The sequence below is a fragment of the Prionailurus bengalensis genome, chromosome A1 (assembly GCF_016509475.1).
Source record: "Prionailurus bengalensis isolate Pbe53 chromosome A1, Fcat_Pben_1.1_paternal_pri, whole genome shotgun sequence".
Lineage (NCBI taxonomy): Eukaryota > Metazoa > Chordata > Mammalia > Carnivora > Felidae > Prionailurus > Prionailurus bengalensis.
In genome coordinates this window covers 196,769,891-196,789,529 of record NC_057343.1, presented here as the reverse complement: position 1 = coordinate 196,789,529, position 19,639 = coordinate 196,769,891, and the positions used below count along the sequence as shown (strand labels likewise).

General features: G+C 47.8%; 1 protein-coding gene across 1 annotated transcript; it reads left to right on the top strand.

Annotated features, from left to right (window-relative positions):
• Positions 1 to 963: 963 nt before the first annotated feature.
• On the top strand, positions 964 to 15,508 carry GM2A (GM2 ganglioside activator). Its single transcript, XM_043600141.1, has 4 exons — positions 964 to 1,263; positions 6,715 to 6,867; positions 13,264 to 13,446; positions 13,831 to 15,508. Exons 1-4 carry the CDS (start codon positions 1,174 to 1,176, stop codon positions 13,984 to 13,986), a joined length of 582 nt encoding a protein of 193 aa, XP_043456076.1. The 5' UTR covers positions 964 to 1,173; the 3' UTR covers positions 13,987 to 15,508.
• The last annotated feature ends 4,131 nt before the right edge of the window (positions 15,509 to 19,639 follow it).

Genomic DNA, 19,639 nt, shown 5'->3' with positions numbered 1-19,639 from the left:
TTCTCTCTGCCCTTCCGCTGCTCACATTCTGTCTCTCTCTCTCTCTCAAAAATAAATAAACATTAAAAAAAATTTAAAACAGGGATCAGCAAACTATGGCCTGTGGGCTATTTTCATGGGTAAAGTTTTATTGGAACACAGACATGCCCATTAGTTGATGTGTTGTCTATGTCTGCCCTGAGCTATAATGGCACAGTTAAATAGTTGTAATACAGGTTATATGGACTGAAAGCCTAAAATATTTACTATCAGGCCTTTAAAAAAAAATCTTATCTGGGGCGCCTGGGTGGCTCAGTGGGTTAAGCGGCCGACTTCAGCTCAGGTCATGATCTCGTGGTCCGTGAGTTCGAGCCCCGCGTCAGGCTCTGTGCTGACAGCTCAGAGCCTGGAGCCTGTTTCAGATTCTGTGTCTCCCTCTCTCTGGCCCTCCCCCGTTCATGCTCTGTCTCTCTCTGTCTCAAAAATAAATGTTAAAAAAAAAAAGTTAAAAAAAATCTTATCTGATGGGCTATATGAGCAGAATCCTTGCTTTATCCCTTTCTAGCTCTATAACCTTGGCAAAGCTAACCTCACCGTGTATGGTTTCCTGAGTGGTAAAATGGGGCAAAAATACGGATTAAATGTTTAACAGTGCTTAGCATGCATTAAAGCACTTACTCTCAGTAATTACAATTACGATTATAATTATTCAAAAGACACATAAATTCGTAAAACGGATACAGGAAAGCGTAATAGGAACAGGGAGCGTGACATTTGCTCAAGGAATGCACGTGAGTTTGAAAACAAAAAGGCAGCGCTGGGCAAAGCCTGGGTCTGGAAACAGCAGCCCCGCCCCGCCCCGCCCCGCCCCGCCCCTCGCTCCGGCCCCGCTCCTAAGCCCCGCCCCTTCCACGCTCCTGGCTGGGCCAACGCCCGTCAGAAGGAGGGGCTTGACGCTCTTGCGCAGTGGGAGGGGCTCAAGTAGAAACCTCTTGGGGGCGGAGTCGGGAGAGAGAGGTCCACCACCAGGCCTTGAAATCTCAGATCCAGACAGGGAGGGGCAAACCTGGAAGTGGCAGCGCTCAGCTTTGCATAGCAATACCCCGCTTTGCATAATAAATGAAGGCAAGTATTTAAAGGCGCCGCCGCCAACACAGACCTAGTAGTTAGGCCCGCGCAGACCTATCGCTTGCCATGAGTCCCCAGGTACAGGCTCCGCTCCTGATCCTCTTGGTCCTGCTTCTCGCCAGCCCTGTGGCCTCTGAGTTCCTCTTCCTGAAACAGGTGAGCACTCTCTCCTTTCCGAGGCTGCTCCCAGCATGCCGGCCCAGTTGGGGGTGTATGGATCGGAGTGGGATTATGGGGGTGGCTATTCTGGTTTCCAGAATTCTTTCTCTGTGACAGAGCTTCCCAGAGTCACTAACTGTGGGAGATTGAGTGGGTCCTTTTCTCTCTACGAGTTTCGGTTAACCCATCTGTACAGTGAGGGTGGGCTGTTAGGCCTTATTCTGCTCCAGACTTTGGGGAAGGGTTAATCTCCCTCACGTCTCTACTCCTGCCCTCTTTCCCAACATCGGGGTGAAATTTGGCAGAACTGCAAGACTAAATGAACTGCTCCCAGGCCCAGAGCCTCATCCTTGTTTACCTGCCCCCTCCCCCTTCCACTCCTGGTAAAAAGGCCTGGCACCCATCCTGTCCCCTTCTGTACAGCGCTGTGGCTCGGCTTGTCCTGATGGGTGGGTGGGTTTGTGAGTCAGGAAGGCCCACACTCGTTCTTCTGGTGACAGAGATCCAGTCGTGTGACCCACTGCTTGTGGTTATGGGTCATGAAGAGTCTCCAGCCTCCAGGCTTCCTCCTTCACTTCTTACTCACCCCATGCTCCAGACCCTTGAAAATGGGAAGTTTTGTCATTCTGAGACCTGGAGAAGCCTAGTTCCATTGCCTGTTTGCTGCATAGCTATGGACAAGACACCTTATCTCTGGCAGCTGTTCAGGAGAGTCCCAGCCTCTCTGCCTCCGACCACCTTGGAAATATTTGCTTTAGAGCAAGGAGAGGAACAGTGTGGTGTAGGGAAAAGTGGAATAGGATTGAGGCTTGACTTCTCATCCCCCCTATGTGTCTAATCTCTGGGCCTGGCATTTGGGCTCCTTGAGTCTTGGTCTCCTCATCTGTAAAATGGGCATGGTGATACCAGCCTACCTTTCTTAGATGGATGTGGGTGAAGGGAAATGCTTTCATGAATGGAAAGGCTCTGAAAATCTTAAACAAGGAAAGTGATCTAAGCCGGTGGGCTTGGCCTCAACCTGCCCCAGGGGCAAGGGGTCTATTTGATTTTGCCTGTTGAATGAAGGCATAAGGACCTCCTGGCCTTATTTGCCTGGAGGATTCACAATTTGTCTGTGAATGTGGGTTGAGAATGTTTCTCTTGGCTTCAGGGCCCACCACTTTGAGGTGGAGTCTGGCTAGAGCTCCAACGTGCCCTATATCCCCAATTGTCTTATATGTCTTGGTCATAGATGCCATCCCAGACCAGAGGGCTTTCGATCAGCGGTCTGGGGGAGGCCCTGAGACATCCGAGAACTCGCTCACCTCACTCAGGCCCACAGAGGATAGGGCCTCACTTAAGATTGCACAACATGTGGCACTTTCTGTTTTTCTCTGGGCTCATGTGATTCAGAGCCCCTATGCCTGAGACCATGGGGCAGATAAAAGCAGTGGGGTGATAGTGAGCATTTAAGCATCTGGAAACTTGAGTTTCATTTCCTCTTCTAGCATGAACCAGTTTCATGTCGCTGGGCTGTGGCCCACATTAGACAGGGGGGAGAATGTCTGGTCCCATGCTGGGCATATAATAGGTGCTTAATAGACTCTGTGACACTGTATAATGACCATCATTTATTGTGCACATACTCTGTGCTGTGTGTGTGTGTGTGTGTGTGTGTGTGTGTGTTTTCTAATAAGCTGTTTTGGGAAAATAGTTTTAGATTTACAGGAAAGTTGCAGAGACACTACAGAGTTCTCATATACTCCTCACCCGGTTTCCCCTCCTGTCAACATCTTGTGTTACCATTGCGCGTTTGTCCAAACTGAGACATCAACATTGGCTCATCACCATTAGCTAAACTCTAGGCTTTATTTGGGTTTTACCAGTTTTCCCATGAATGCCCTCTTCCTGTTCCAGGATGCAGTCCAGGGCACCACAGTGCTCAGTCTCCTCTGACCTGTGACAGCTTCTCAGTCTCATGTTTCCATGGTTTGCCAGCCTTGAGGAGTGGTGATCTTACATTCTGTACAGTCTTCTCATTCTCCCAGTAGCCCTGTGAGAAGATAGACTTATGCCCATTTAATAGATGAGGAAACCGAACCTCAAGTGGGTAACTTAACCCATGGTCTCAGCTAGCGCCGAGTGGCTGAGGTATGATTGGAACCCGGGTCTGTGATAGTCACCCATATTTTTGCCTCCAGAGCTGCCCTTACTGGGGATGGCAAATACAGTAGTGTTCCGCCCCCACGCCACCTCCTTCTCCATGGTTTTGCTTTCCATCGTGTCCGTTAGTCCGGTCAGTCGCAATCTGGAAGCAGATGATCCTTCTTCAAATAGTAGCCCAATGCTATATCACAGTGCCTGTATCCTGCACCTCACTCCCATCTCATTGGACAGGCACTTGGTCAAACCGATCTTCACAAGGAGGGTGAGTGCAGTACAATAAGATATCTTGAGGGAGAGAGACCATATTCACATAACTGTTACTATGGTATGTTATTGTAATTGTTCTATTTTATTATTAAGGTTGTTAATCTCTTCCTGTGCCTAATTTATAAGTTAAATTTTATCATAGATATATCATAGGTATGATATATCATTAAAAAAAAGTATGTATAGAAAAAGACACAGTATATATAGGGTTCAGGACTCTCCGTGATTTTAGGCATCCACTGGGGGTCTTGGAATGTATCCCGCGCAGGTAAGAGGGAACCCCTGTGCCAGGCTTGGCCCTCAGTGGGCATTGCTAATCCTTCACGCCTGCTTTTCCAGATGAGACTGGACCCAGCTGCAGAATTCATTGCCATAGAAACCTCTAGTCGGGCACCAGGAAACTGAGTTCTTATGCCTCCCCCAGAGCCTGAAGGACAGAGAGCTTAGGAGAAGGGAGGGAGTTCCTCAGCTCCGACAGGATACTCAGGGCACCTGCCCGAGCCTGGAATCAGTTCTCAGGTTGCCTGAGAATCTGTGAAAGCAGCCCCGGAAAATGGCTAGGCCTCCAACTTACCCTCCAGCCCAACTCTTAAGTGCAGACATTTCTTTGATTTGACAGTGGCCTCCTGACTGGTCTCCCCCTTCCAGACTTGTCCCTCTCCAATCCATTCTGAACTCTAAACCAGACTGTGGCACTTTCTTGCGATGGGAGTCCATTGCACTTATAGTAAATCCAGCGTCCCAATTATAACCTGTGAGGTCCTACATTAAATGACCTCACCACCCCTCCAACCTTATCTGTGTCAGTCATCCACTACATCTAGCCCAACGAATGGCCTTCTTGTAGTGCCCAGACCAGCTAAACTTCCCACCACAGGGCCTTTGCCCATGTTGCCTCTGCCTGGAAAGAACATTCTTTCTCTGCACTTACATGGCTGACTCCTCATCCTGCAGGATGAGCTTAAGTGTCATTTCCTTACCACCAGCTTAAGTATCATTTCCTTACCACCCTATTTAAGTAAGTCATTCGTTACTCTCAACATTCTCTCTGTTAATCATAGTGGGTAATATTTATTGGCATTAGACTGTAAGCTCCTCAAGGCAGGGCAAGAACATTTCTAATTGTTTACCGCTATTAACACAGACTTAGCCCAGGGCCCATGATCATTGCTCCGTAAATATTTGTGGGATGAATATTGAAGGAAACATTTATTGGCACTTACCTTGTGTAAGGGGCTGTGGGGCATGCAGGCATGAATCAGACCCTGTTTTGCTTTTCTTCCTCATGTCATGATGTTTCATTCCAAGGGACAGAAACCAATGCCCAAAAGCTCAAGTGAGGGGAAGTTTACTTGAATCTCATGAAACTAATGGGGGGAAGTGGAGGCTGGGCCATCCAATGGCTGTTTAGTGAGCCAGCTCATGCTTTGGGCCTGGCATTGTGTTAAGAGCTCTATGCGCATGCTATCATCCTGACTACAGCCCTGAGAAGAAAGTATGCAGCCCCCACTTAGAAGATATGGAAATTGGGGTGCCAAAGGGGAAACTGGCCTATAGAATCACATAATGTGGTGGTTGAGCTACACCTATTGACTAAAGCTTTTTTTTTTTTTTAATTTTTTTAACGTTTATTTATTATTGAGAGACAGAGCGTGAGCAGGGGAGGGGCAGAGAGAGGGAGACACAGAATCTGAAGCAGGTTCCAGGCTCTGAGCTGGCAGCACAGAGCCTGACGCGGGGCTCGAACTCACAAACTGCGAGATCATGACCTGAGCTGAAGTCTGACGCTTAACTGACTGAGCCACCCAGGTGCCCCTTGACTATCTTTGATTTACCTTCTGTCTCACTCCAGAGGCATGCCTTTCACTTCTACCCCATACTGTCTACTGAGATGGGTGGGTGGGTCAGGTGGGGTGACACTTCTGTTCCCTTTTCCAGAAATCAGTTAGTACTTGTCTCTTCCAGAACTTTGGCTTGGCTGTGGGTCACAGGTCTAGGTGTTCTGGCCTCATCCCAAAGGTTGAGCACAAAGCCCAAGTCCTCTTAGTGATTTTTGCCTTAATCTCAATTTCCCAGAGGCAGAGAGAATCTGTCAGCCTAACTTGGGTTAGGTGTTTCCATTCAGCCCAGTTGGCTGTGTTGACGAGGAGGATGGGCTTGGGGGCTTGGGGGTGGTAGATTTTCCTTCCAAGATGGGATGTGCATTGTGGGAGTATTTGAAGTATCTCATAGGTGGTCTTCAGGAGGCTGGGAAGGGTGTGAGTGGGCGAGCAGAGTCTGCACTATGTAGGAAATGTTAAAGATCATAGACAAGCAGGCAGGGTTCTGTGGGAGTGGGGAGTGAGTGGTCATGTGTATCCAGACAAGATGGTGGAATCTGGAGACCTCTGGGGGATGTGGAGAAAGAAGAGGAAGTGGCTCAGCAGAGCGGGGAGGGTGACCCAGATGGGGAAGGGCATGGGCAATAGGATGAGAGGAAGGAAGCACTGGTTAAGACTGGTGAAGCTCATTCATTGGGATTCATCAACAAGCAGCCCACTGGGGGTCTCTCCATGTGTGTCCAAGTCTCTCCCTGGGCCAATTGCATACCCCTTGAGGGTGGGCTTTCCCACTATGTTAAGTTTCCTATTGTTCCTGGCCATGGATTGGGCACTGGTGTGACCTGAATAAGGTCCTGGACACGGGGCTGCAAAGGTGAATCCTCTGGGGCTTCCCTCTAAGGAGATACCAAGACTGGCTGGAGAGGGGTGGTTGGGGTCAGGGGGTGGGCAATCAGAGAAGGTACCTACTGTGGGTGGATATGAAGCTCAAGGTCTGGTATATTGTACTTTATACTTGACAGCATATTTTGGGAGATGATGTCTTTCGAGTCTTTTAGAATGGGTACAGACGTTATCCTGGGCCTACAGATACGGAGTTGCAGATAAAGCCCGGGGAGGGGAGGCACCTTGCCCAACGTCATGCCATCAGTAGCCTGTTCTGTTGTTGTTTCTGACCTTTCTTTTCTTTCTGTCTGATTGTCCCTGGCCATCCCAGCTCAGTAGCTTTTCCTGGGATAACTGTGATGAGGGGAAGGACCCTGCCGTGATCAAAAGCCTGACTCTGGAACCTGACCCCATTGCCTTTCCTGGGAACTTGACTGTTAGCGTCGAGGCCCGGACTGAAGTCCCCCTCACTAGTCCTCAAAAGGTGAGCTTGGGGGTGGGCGGCGGGGTCAGGGCAGGGGGTGCTGGAGGGAAGGTGCCACGGGCCAGCTGGCAGGGGTCCTGATGGATGTATGCTCAGGCAACGGTGAGTAATTGTGCAATCCTGGAATCCCAGAGCAGCAAAGGATGTGGACATTCATAGACTGTCTGATAACTCCAGTTGGGCAGTTTTGTTTTGGACAAACAGACATATCACTTAGTAAATACTATGTTGTCCCTTTAGAAAATACACATGGTCAAAAGGGGTAAAATTAACTCGCCTGAAATCTCACTACCCAGTGATCAGGGATAAGCACTTTTAACATTTGGTAGGCTCGGCTCTGGAACTGTCCCCCCACACATATTTTGAATGGGTATGTATGAAAATAAGCCATGCTTCTTGTAAATGTCCTCCTGTAATCTCAGTCCTCATGAGAGTCATTATTAGCTATTTACATATTGTCAGAATGTTTTCTACAGTTGTAAATATATGTACATTTATACTAATGGTTTTTTTGTTAATGTTTATTTATTTTGAGAGAGAGAGGGAGAGCGTGAGCAGGGGAGGGAGGGAGGGAGAGAGAGAGAGAGAGAGAGAGAGAGGGAATCCCAAGCAGCCCCTGCACTGTCAGTGCAGAGTCCAATATGGGGCTCCAACCTATGAACCGTGATATCATGACCTGCGCCAAGACCAAGAGTGGGATGTTTAACCAACCGAGCCATCCAGCCTCCCCACACGAATGGGTTTTTGTGGCATGTGCTGTTAAACTTGCTTTTTGGGGCATCATACTGTATGTTGTTTGTTTGTTTGTTTGTTTGTTTGTTTCTTTTTAAATTTTCTTTTAATGTTTATGTTTGAGAGAGAGAGACAGAGCTTGTGCGGGGAGGGGGAGAGAGAGAGGGAGATACAGAATTTGAAGCAGGCTCCAGGCTCAGAGCTGTCAGCCCAGAGCCCAACGCGGGGCTCGAACCCCCGAACCTTGAGATCATGACCTGAGCCGAAGTCAAATGCTTAAATGACTGAGCCACACAGGTTGCCCCTCTATACTTCTTTGTATGGTGTTTGGCATCATTTTTTTTTTTTTTTTTTGGCAGAAATATTCTGTTGTAGATCTGTCCTGATATACTTAACAAATCTATTGTCAGACATTTAGTTTGTTTCCGGGGTGGTTTTTTGTTTGTTTGTCTGGCTTTTGTTTATTTTTTGGCTGGTATAAACACCTTTGCTGAAATTATCCTTGTAATGTATCTTTTTGTACTTTTCTGACTATCTAGACAGAGACTTTTTTAGGTCTTTAGATACATACTGCCCAAGTGCCTTCAGATGTTTGAGCCCATGTATTCCCTAGCCAGCAAGGGATTTGCCTTTTTCCACACATTTGTTGATACTGAGCATTTTCTGAAAATGTTTTCCAGTATTCTATGTCATTCCTAATGAGGTTAAATGTCTTTCATAAGTTTTCTTGCCTTTTGTGTTTACTCTGGGAAGAGCCAGTTTGTTCATGCCTGTTGCCTATTTTGGGGGGTGGCTATTTACATGCTTCTTTTTTTTTTTTTTTTTTTAATTTGTAGCTTTTTTTTTTTTAAAGAACAATGAAGGCTTTTTAAATACCATACATTGTATCCTTCTTACTACTTTGAATTGGTGCCTTTATTCCATATTCTGATAAGCCCTTCAGATTATCCTTTTGCAGATATTCTAGCACCAGTGTTGCTTTGATTCTTTAAAAGGTTTCTGCAGGTGCCTGGGTGGCTCAGTCAGTTGAGTGTCCGACTCTTGATTGCGGCTCAGGTCTTGGATCTCACAGTTCTGGCATCGAGACCCACTTTAGGCTCTGCACTGAGTATGGAGCCTTCTTGAGATTTTTTTCTCTCTCTCTAAAAAATATTTGAACAGTTAAAAAAAATAAACAGTTTCTGATTTGGAATCTGTGTCTATAACTGCCCTTAGACTTGGCTGAGTCACAGCTACCTCATAGGTTGCTTGTGGACTGGAGAAGTAAACTCACTGACTCAAAGGGGGTGCGTGGAGACTCAGAGCACAGTGCAGCGAGGCTTTAAGGAATGTTCTTGCAAGAGCGGGTGTCTGATGGAGAGGCACACTCAGGGAGGCACACTTGGGGCGGTTACAGCAGGCAATTTATCTCCTAGCCTGCAAGTCCCTCCCCTGATTCCTCATTGGCTGAGCACTACAGAGGTTACAGCCTATGCCCATGTAAGGCAAAAAGTAGTCTGATTGGAACAAATGTACATTCTTTGAGGTGATGCAGAGACTTCAGTTCTTTGGTGCATGTTCATTGCAAAGCCAAGAAACGGAGAGGGGAAGAACCAGGAAGCGAAGTGTCGGAGGGTTTGGGACTCCACTGTGGCGGGGGAGGGGTTCGTACATTTTCCAGTTGGTTGTAAACCTGTTGTTAATTAGACAATACAGCTTTTATTTGGTACTTCTGAAAATGAATCATCTCCCTTACTTCTCACACGGGCATTTACTGTGTTAATAACATAGAGTGCTTTGCACAAGACCTGCTCGGTACATGTCAACTCTTGTTAATGGTTCAGTTAGTGTCAGTCTTTTCCTGTGGCCCCAGACAGAAGCCCTGGATGTGTGGACAGCTCTTGGGCCCTGTCTTCCCTTGTACCTCCTTCCAAGTCTTCTCCAAGCTAGATCATTGCATTTTCTTTTTCAACTTTTTCTAATGTTTTATTTATTTTTGAGAGAGGGAGAAAGCATGAGCATGGGGAGGGGCAGAGAGAGAGGGAGACACAAAATCTGAAGCAGGCTCCAGGCTCTGAGTTGTCAGCACAGAGCCTGACATGGGGCTTGAACTCACAAGCTGTGAGATCATGACTAGAGCAGGTCAGAGGCTTAACTGACTGAGCCACCCAGGTACCCCGATCATTGCATTTTCTTTAGCTGTTTATCAAGAGATAATCTATGAGAGTCACACAAGTGCCATTTCCATGCTCCTTCTGCTGAATGTGGAGTGTAGGGCTCTTTGGCAGGTGCCACGATGCTTGCTCTCCTCTCACCATTACACAGAATGCTGGCTTTTCCCTGATGCTGTGCATCTGACATGGAAGGAAAAAGCCAGTGAGCTCCTTCTGCCCCCAGCCTGCTTTTCATGCCTTCTTCAAAGGCCATTAAGACAGACCTCCCCTTTCCTTACCTGTTACAAATTTGGGCCATTGCACTTTGTAAAAACCGAGCTCAGATTCTCTTGGCCCTTTCCCTTCCCCCTACATTTCTCTTACGCATTTATTTTTGGTTTTGTTCCTTTACTTTTCAGGGTATATGCATATTAGCTATTAAATGAAAGCCTCTGAACACTTGTGTAGGAGAAAAGATGATTAGCCTCATCTTACAGATCAGGGAAAGGGAGACTCTCAGGTGTGAGCCACTGTCCCTTTAAAGCAGTACGTACTCAGGGAGGGAGAGCATCATTTCTGGGGCTGGAGTAAAGACTCTCAGGTGTGACCTGCCCCGGGTCCTGGAGTTATTAGCACATTCAAGGCTGGTGTCCTTTTGTTGTGTTCCCTGTTCCTGAACTCTTCTTGGCAAGGAGGTGGACTTAGTGCTCGGTGTATTTGCAGGAGAGTGCTCCAGAACTTTCCCTTGCCTGGCAGAGACCCCCTTGGGAGAGTTGCTCAGACTGTAGCCCCTTATGAACCTGGAGGCCTCTTGAGATCAGTGGCTTCTACCCCTTGTTACTGAGGCCCAGGGAGCGAGTGGTCCAGGCCCACACAGCCTGCTAGCAGGAGAGCCAGCCCATCCTCTTCCTCTGATCTTGCTGAAGTAGATTTTTTTTTTTTTTAATCCAGAGTCCCATCTTGGACCTGGATGGACTTAGCCCCTGCTTCAGTGTTTAGAAGCTGGATGCCCAGATTCCATGAGCCAAGGGCAAGACTGAACCTACCCCTGGAACTCCCTTTTCCTCTTTTGACTTGCTCCACTGGATTTGGCATACTAAGTCCCTTCTGAGGGTCCTCTCTCAAGTTCCAGCCTGGACCCTAGCTTTCCTATCCTGAGGAATCATAAATTGCTGCTTCGTTTGGCATATGTGCTTATTTTGGGCTTTTTGACATATGGCTTTCAGTCCGGATGGTTTGGACTCCCCCCCCACCCACTAAAGTCATGTACCTGCAGTGCCCCTGCCTGAGACCTCTATAACTGCCTCCCTTTCAGTTGGCTCCCTTTCAGTTGCTATCAGAGTGTCTAGATCTAGAGCCTTTGTGTGTCTATCCCTGTGGTGGAAGCCAAAAGAAATAATTTCTTTTCAACCTGTAAGAAATTTTTATGCTCAGGATGTCAGAACTGGTAGGTCTCTTTGAGATCATGAGATCCAAATATTCCATTGTTAAGTTGGAGGAGTGGACGCCTGATGGGGAAGGGACCTGCCCACGGGCCCCAGCAGGCGCAGGGATCCTGCCTCGCTTACCTGTCAGTGCCTCTGTCTGTCTTGTTTTCAGGACAGGTCCCATGACCACAAGTTTATTAAGGTAATCTATCTGAGCTATCTAACTGCCAAGGAAGTCTTGGACTGGAGAGACGGCTGGACTTAGGGCCCAGCCTTGCTTGCTTTCCTGAGCCAGAGGAGCAAGTAGGTTGAGAACAGGGATTGGGAAATGAGCCATGATTTGCAATCCCCAAATGGTAGGCATGGCTGCTGCCTCAAAAGCTCCTGTTGCCTTCTGTGCTGAGTACCTCCTGTACTGTGCTTGTCCTGGCTGGGGGAGGCACGGTGCCTTCTGGCGGTACAGCCCCACAGCCTTCCAGCCTGGGGGGGAACACCCCAGGCAGGACTTGGCCCCCGCTGGCCCCCTCATCTTGTTCAGGGCACATCTGGCTCAACCATTTTCATTGGGGTGTTGGTGAAGCAAGAGCTGGGGAGATGGTACTGGCTAAGAGAGAAGGTGGGACAGGTTGTCATGCAGGAGTTAACGTCTGGATTTCAGGCACCACCACTAAGTGATTTACAGCCATTGTCTCACTCTGTGGTGGGGTGGTGTGAGAAAGCTAGGCACTCTAAAATACCCTGCTTTTGCCGGTAAGGGAAAGGGCGAAACGAGCAGTAGCTCCCCACCAGGGCACAACACTAGGACATGGCTGGAGTAGCTTTCCAAATACTCTTTCAGTGCAAAGGGGCTGGGGCAGGTTTGGCAGGAGAGCAGAAAAGAAGGCCGGGAGGGGACCATGCGGGATAATGTGTGTGTCAGCAGAGCGGCCTGAGGTCAGCCAGAGAAGTAGTTTGAGTTTGTCCACAGGCTATATTGACGTCTCCCTTAGGCCTGGGACTGGGTCCTGACCTCTGGGGAAGTTGGATAGCTGACAGCCTGGGGAGCCAGCCTAAAAAACCCAGCAGGCTCTGGGGGAATAAGTGCCCACCAGGGTTTGTCTATTAGAAACAAAAGCCCTAAATCAAGCAAGCCTTGAGGCTGAGGAACATAGAATGCTACAATGTCAGAGCTGAAAGGGATCCTAAAGTTGTAGTTTCCTGCCCATACGGAATCAGATGCTTGAATGAGCTCGCTTCCTTCAGCCCTTTTCTGTTTTCCCTTGATACATTTGGTGGGGCACGAACATGGTCCAGAGAGACTACTCACTTAGTGAATGTTTAGCATGGGCCAGGCTCAGCTGGCATGTCCACCTGGAGGTCTGGCCACTTCTGGGTCAGCCGCAAGCTCTAGAACAGGAGTTCAATCATGATGGCGTGGAGGTGTGAAACGCATCACAGATCTTCTCATCTAGCTTCTCTCTGGGCTCAGGGGTCCTTCCGTGGCTGGGTCCAGGGAGCCCGCCACTTCTCGTGGTAGTTCTGTCTGTTGCACCCTAGCTGTGGTTGGTAAGATCTTCCTTACATCAATCCCAAAGTGATCTCCCTATGAATTTCTCTTGTTTCAAATTCTGTCCTTTATGGCTTGACAGAGAAAGTTTGATCCAAGAATAGCGAATCAGTTTCATGTTGGTCACCAGCTCTGATCGGCTGGTGGTACCGCCTGAAGTTCTCCACAGAGGAGGGTTGTAAAGCCAGGGTTGGGCCGAGAAGGGAGATCGAGGAAGCAATGCCAATTAGCCAGTTAGCAGTTCAAGGACGAATGCATTTCAACTCGAGTGTTCGCTTTAACCAGTGGAAATGACTATCTAAAGAAACCTAAGACGGTGGTTCAGTCAACAGGGAGAAAAAAAAAAAATCACAGCAATTATTAATATCTGCCTCAGGCACAGGAAAAGGTTAGCAATGGAACATGTGCCGCAGTATTGTCATTTCTGAATCCGAATATCTCCAAGACCCCATCTAGTTAGAGATTCTGTGATTAAAATGAAATGCTGACCTTTCAAAGATGTAGAGGAGCTGGTATGTTTGCCTTGGGATTTATGGTTTTTCAAACTCTGTCTCGCCAGGTGGAGCTAACTGTGGAAAAAGAAGTGGCTGGCTTCTGGGCCAAAGTCCCATGTGTGGAACAAATTGGCAGCTGTACCTATGAAGACTTCTGCCAAATAATTGACACTGTAATTCCCCCTGGAGAGCCCTGCCCAGAGCCCCTGCACACCTATGGGCTTCCCTGCCACTGTCCCTTCAAAGCAGTACGTACTCAGGGAGGGAGAGCATCATTTCTGGGGCTGGAGTAAAGACATGGGGTCTGGAGAGAAGGGTTCTTGCCTTCTCCTCCTGCAGACCTAGATGTCTGTGGATGTAAGTGGGTGTGATCTATCCCAAACCGCTTATCTTCCGGAAGCCTTGGTTTCTCCACCTGTGTTCGAACCGGGAGACTTGCACTGAAGTGTGCCCTCCCCTGCCCTTTAGCGATCACACTTCGTGCTCTGTAGGGCTATGGTGATCTCTAATCTTGCGTGCTTGTCGGGAGAGTGGGAGGAGGAGCAGGTTCGTGGCTGCAGTCCGACAGGCAACTGCAGGAGAGTCCCATCAGGAGGCTGCCACTGACCTGTGACCCCTGGGTTTTCCTGCAGGGCGTCTACTCACTGCCGGAGAGTGATTTCACCCTGCCCCAGCTGGAGGTGCCCGGCTGGCTTAGCTCTGGGCACTACCGCATCAAGACGGTCCTCAGCAGCGGTGGGGAGCGTCTGGGCTGTGTCAAGATCTCTGCCTCTCTGAAGGGCAAATAATGTGGCACCAGCCACAGCAGAATGAAGGGGTGTGAGGAAGATGGCCCTCTTCTTCTGTCTTGCATTTGCCAAGGTCCAAGTCTGACTCTCTGTCCCCCTTCAAGCCCATTTCTGCAACGACACCACTACCCTTGCTGAAAATCATTCTGTGCCACCGACATTTTAGACGCGGCCAGGCAGCCCCAACCTAGGGAGGAGCTGGGCAGTGCTTGATAGCCCGCGGCACCTGCCATGCTGGCCGCTCCATTTCCCTCCTCAACCCTGTGGCTTTCTAAGAGCTTAACTCTGTTTCTAAACAGTCAAGGAACGGGACCAATATATTTTGTACCCTCAAGCTCAGACTGACCCCATCTTGGTTTCCTGAAGTACCTTCGTGATTTTCTTTAAATTTTTTTTTTTTTTTGTCACTGACTCCAAAACAGAATGAGAGTATTAACAGTTGGTGTTTTACTCTAATCCCCTGTTACAACGAAGGGGCTGCAGTAGTTCATCTCCGTCGGTTCCTCCATTAACTCCTATGATTAATTCAGTATTCTTTTCTAGATTTACTCAGTGAACGGTGGGACATAGCGTATCCTGGAGAGGCAGGGCATGTAGCAGAAGGCTTCACTGGGAGAGGTATTTAAGAATGCTCCTATGTATTTAAGATAGGTTACAAACTCAGGTGCCTACAGGGCCAAGCACAAGCGACCAGGACCACCAGGAACATATTGCTTCCAGCATGTTTTTTTCCCTTTTTACAGCAGCACATATGCATTGTTACAAGGCAGCTGATGTCCAGTCTTGAGCTGGGATATTATCAGGGATGATGGGGCCTGGGATGAGTCAGAAAGAGTGCATTCAGCCCTTAGGGGCAGCTGCTATGGAACTATGGCCACTTGGTGTCACCAGAGAATGTTGTGGGCCCAGTATTGCCAAATATTCTCAATTCCATCCCCCCCCCCCAAACCCCCCGGCGAGGCCAGAAATCCAGACTTTTATATGAAATCTTAGAGTTTTTAAATATTGGCAACTAATTATTTTTTAAGACACTGTGCACGCCAAAAGGGCCAAACAGACTTGTCAGTGGGGAAATCTGGCCCCGGATGGCCAGTTTGTGACCTCTGATGTACAAACCTGCATTCCCCCTGCCCTTTCAGTCTTGAGACCGCTCGTCCTGTACCGTCTCTCCCTCCCTCCATGTGTACAAACCGATAGTGTCTGACCCACGGAGCAGCCTCTTCCAGCGCTAGGGGACGGGGACGCAGCCTCTCCGAGCTGTGAGCCGCGGGGATCGTGAGGCAGCCTGCCCCAGCCTGGGAGCGCTGTCAGGGTGAGTGGGGCAGACACTGAAAGAGCTGGAACCCACCAGCAGCTGCTCTGTAGAGCAAGGATCCAGCGAAGAACGGTGGCCTCACATCAGGTGCCTGGATTCGTCCATCGTCCCGTCCTCCATGACAACTTACTGACCCACAGATCACCCCCAGTTTCTGGGCTCATTTGAAGCCCGGAATGGCAATAAACCTTTTTAACTTGCTGACAATTCCTCCTTTGTCTTGGCCGTGTATTTGTCCATGGAGCACATCTCGGCATTTTAGCAGCTTGTCTGTGGTGAGCTGTTCCTGCCAGGGAGGTTTGTCGCGGAGCCCAGGCGATCCCGGGGACCGTCTCTTCTGTTTCTGCCTCTTGAGCTGCTTGGTATTTCTGCTTCGTTCTGCATCATCACCATCCAACTTTCCTTGGTTTGCTTTTTTGCTTTCCTGTCACTCGGTGACCTCTCCAGCCTTTTCCCTTGTTGGCCTTTTTTGGTCTTATTCTCACAGTTGTTCTTTAGTTCAGATCTCAGAATGGAGTCTCATGAGCTTGGTTAATGTTTCCATTTCATGCCAGGCTCTTGGGTCAAATGCTCCCCCAGTTCTCGGGAGGAGGCAAGAAATCTTAAATCATAGGCAAGAGAGAATTTTTAAGAAATGGTGCTGTGCCGACTGGGAAGCCACTTGGAAAAAGTTGAAATTAGATTCACACTTCACACCGTATGCAGAATAAACTCCAAAGGGATCCAGGGTCTAAAAGTCAGAAGATGAAACCATACCTGTACTAAAAACAGGTGAAAACTCCAGAGATGGTAAAAGATGGATACATGTGACTACATAGACCTAGAAAATTCCCTCAGCAAGAAATACCATAAAGTCAAAAGACTGGAAGAAAATATTTATAGCACATATGGACAAAGGGCTGATATTTCTACTATATAAAGAATTAAACAGTTAAAGGACTAAAAACCTGACGGAAAAAATTGAGAAAAGACCTAAATAAACAACTCTTCTCTATCTCACATACACTAAGATGTAAAAATGGCCCATGTAAAAATTGCGCATGAAAAATGTGCAAACTTGCCCATGATGAGAGAAATGTAAATCAAAACAATACTGAAAGAATCACTTTTCAGGCTGATGAAAACACAAATACAACCACACTTCTGGGAAAACTATAGGGCAACAGGCCCTTCACAGTTGGTGGGAGTGCAAAGTAGTATGACCCTTGACAACCTAACTAAACTTCAAAAGCGCCACTCTTGGGGCGCCTGGGTGGCTCAGTCGGTGAAGCATCTGACTTCGGCTCAGGTCATGGTCTCATGGTTCCTGCGTTCAAGCCCGGCATCGGGCTCTAAGCTGTCAGCACACAGCCTGCTTTAGATCCTGCCCACTCTCTCTGCCCCTCCCCTGCTGCCTCTCTCAAAAGTCAATGAACAAACTTAAAAAAAAGTGCTTGCTCTTTGACCCAACATGCCAGCACTGGGAATTTCCTCTTACGATACATCTCCAACAAGACGAAAATACACCTGCATGAGATGATTCACTGCAGCGTTGTGATTGCAAATCTTGGAAATGCAAATGTCTATGAGAAAGTGACTGAACATAGCATGTCCACACCGAGTACTATTTGCTATAGAAAAGAAGGAGGAAGATCTTTGAATCCATTTTGAGTTATTTCCAGGATATATCGTTAAGTGCAAAGGCACAGTACAGAGAAGTGTAATGTGCTACTTTTCATGTAAGAAAGAAGGGTTGGGTAGAAATAAATACAAATGCGTTTGCTCATTTGTAGAAACTAAGATAAGCCAGAAACTAAAGAGATTAGTTATGTACAGGGGGTAGGTAGGAATATTGTGACAAGAAGGAGAAACGATAGGGTGTAAAGGATGAAGGGGGTGGGACAGTTCTGACTATAGCTTTTTGTGTAACTGTGGCTCTTAGAACCATAATAATGTTCCTCATAGCCAGAGCAGGATGAAAATCAACCACGAGATGAGTGGAGTTCAGAATTTCACCACTGTAAATGACTTGGCTTTGGTCATTGCACTAGGGTTATGGAAGATGTTAACATTAGTGAAAGCTAGGTGCAAGGTATATTGGGAACTCTGTACTGTTTTTGCCACCTTAAAGTCTTTTTCAAGATAAAAGTTTGTAAAAATATATTGCTGAAGTTTCCATTTTTGAGAACTAGCTCATGGAACTTCAGTCCAGGAAGGGAGACAAACATTTATGCAAATATGTGATGTGTTCCAAAATGGAGGTTAAGGGAGACTGCAGAATCTGGGTCGGTGCCTGAAGTCAGAGAGGGTTTTCGTGGGGGAAGTGATAGCTGACATCTGAAAAATGAGGAATTAAGTAGGTAAAGAGAGGAACAGCATATATGGAACCTCTGCAGCAAAGGGGGAACATGGTGCTTTTAGGGAGATGGACAAGGACCATTAAGACTGGAAGGAAAATTTGCTACAGGTGCAAGATGAAGCTGGAGTGGGCAGGGATGAGGGTGGGGGAGGGTGGGGAGGATTCAGATCACCTGGGGCCTTGCAACTGGGTCCAGTTGGGTCTCAATTGCCAGGTCCCAGATTTTGCCAAAGAAGCACAGACAGCAGAGAATTTATCCTACGTTGTTGCAACTAGAATGACCACTTGGGTCCTGTCAGTGATCTCAGGGTGCTGGTTGCAATCAGAGAGTGTGTTATACTCGTCACACGGTGCCTGAGCTTCTGTGTCTGGTGGCTTACCCCCCTGAACTTTAAGTCTGGCTTCCTAAGTTCGAGTCGTCCTGAAGAGTTTCCCTTTCGAGAGTCCTATCATCTCTATTTCACTTTCAAGTGGTATTGGCGTACCAGGTAAAAGTTCTGCCCCCACCCACTTTTCTTTGATCTTTAAACTCAGGAAATTGCTTGAGGGCAGGCTCCTATGTTGGCTGGATCAGCCTGGACATTGTTTGCCAATAGCAAATCTTGTCCAACCTTAGGAATTTGCCTTTTAGTGTCATTTCCAAGGGGGCACTGTGGCTTATAAACCATTGCACTGGGGCGCCTGGGTGGCTCAGTCAGCCTTCTGACTCCTGATTTTGGCTCAGGTCATGATCTCGAGGTTCATGGGTTTGAGCCCTGCTTCGGGCTCTGCACTGACTGTGCAGAGCTTGTTTGGGATTCTCTCTCTGTCCCTCTCTCTGCCTGTCCCCCGCTTGTGCGTGTGCACTCTCTCTCTCTCAAAATAAATAAACTTAAAAAAGAAAACCATTGCACTTATGTCACTAATGTTCACTTGGAGCCAACTCTGAATGCCTCAGCTTCACACGGGTGACTTCTGCTGCTGCCTCCACACTCGCCCAGGGGGGACTTGTACTGCTTAGCAATCTCAGCTTGGGCTCTATGTAGCAATCCCAGTTCTTTCTTTCAATGGGCTTGCTGAAGATCCAAATTAAGCCTCTCTTTAAAATGATGTTGCATATCTTTCCACTCTACACCCCAATCATAGTCCAGCTCCATCATTTTAAGATTGATCATATTTGTCCAGCAGAGAACTGCAATGGGAAATATTTGTGAGGGTCCTGGGGGACAGGAATCCCCCCTCCAGCCAATAACCAGGTCCAAGGCATATGGCAGTGGAGAATTCAGCCTACGTTGTAGCAACTGGAATGACCAGTTTGGGTCCTGTGATCTCAGAGTGCCAGTTGCCATCAGAAAGTGTGTGTTGTATGAGTCACGTGGTGGCCTGGGGTTCCTTGTCTGGTAGTTTACCTCCCTAATCTGATTTTGCAGCACTCTGTTTTGCATTCAAGCCTCTGCCAGTTAGATTGGCTACCTGTCTGTATGTAGGTCGTTCAATGCTCTGAGAAGCAGAAAATCTTACATTCCTTTTTCCAGAGGTATTTTGCAACACAGGGTCTATTAACGTCATGGACTTTGTGACTGTCTCTGAAATTGCATGTAAAATTTAGCATGTATGCGCTTATGTGAATTTTATGGAGGGTCCGTAGCTTCCATTAAAATCTCAACAAGGTGTATGACCATCCCCTTCCCCACCCCGAAATCATAAACCATGGTCTTACCTGCATTTTATTCTTCTATATTCTTTTTTTTTTTCAAATTTTTTTTTCAACGTTTATTTATTTTTGGGACAGAGAGAGACAGAGCATGAACGGGGGAGGGGCAGAGAGAGAGGGAGACACAGAATCGGAAACAGGCTCCAGGCTCTGAGCCATCAGCCCAGAGCCCGACTCGGGGCTCGAACTCACGGTCCGCGAGATCGTGACCTGGCTGAAGTCGGACGCTTAACCGACTGCGCCACCCAGGCGCCCCTATTCTTCTATATTCTATGCGAAGGTTTCCATATATTCCCCAAAGCCTCAC

Bases quoted from the DNA above. Each gene is read 5' to 3' on its own strand.
- GM2A (XM_043600141.1), top strand. From the start codon at position 1,174: ATGAGTCCCCAGGTACAGGCTCCGCTCCTGATCCTCTTGGTCCTGCTT. The intron at 1,264-6,714 runs GTGAGCACTCTC...TGGCCATCCCAG, and splicing joins AGTTCCTCTTCCTGAAACAG to CTCAGTAGCTTTTCCTGGGA. The intron at 13,447-13,830 runs GTACGTACTCAG...GTTTTCCTGCAG, and splicing joins GCCACTGTCCCTTCAAAGCA to GGCGTCTACTCACTGCCGGA.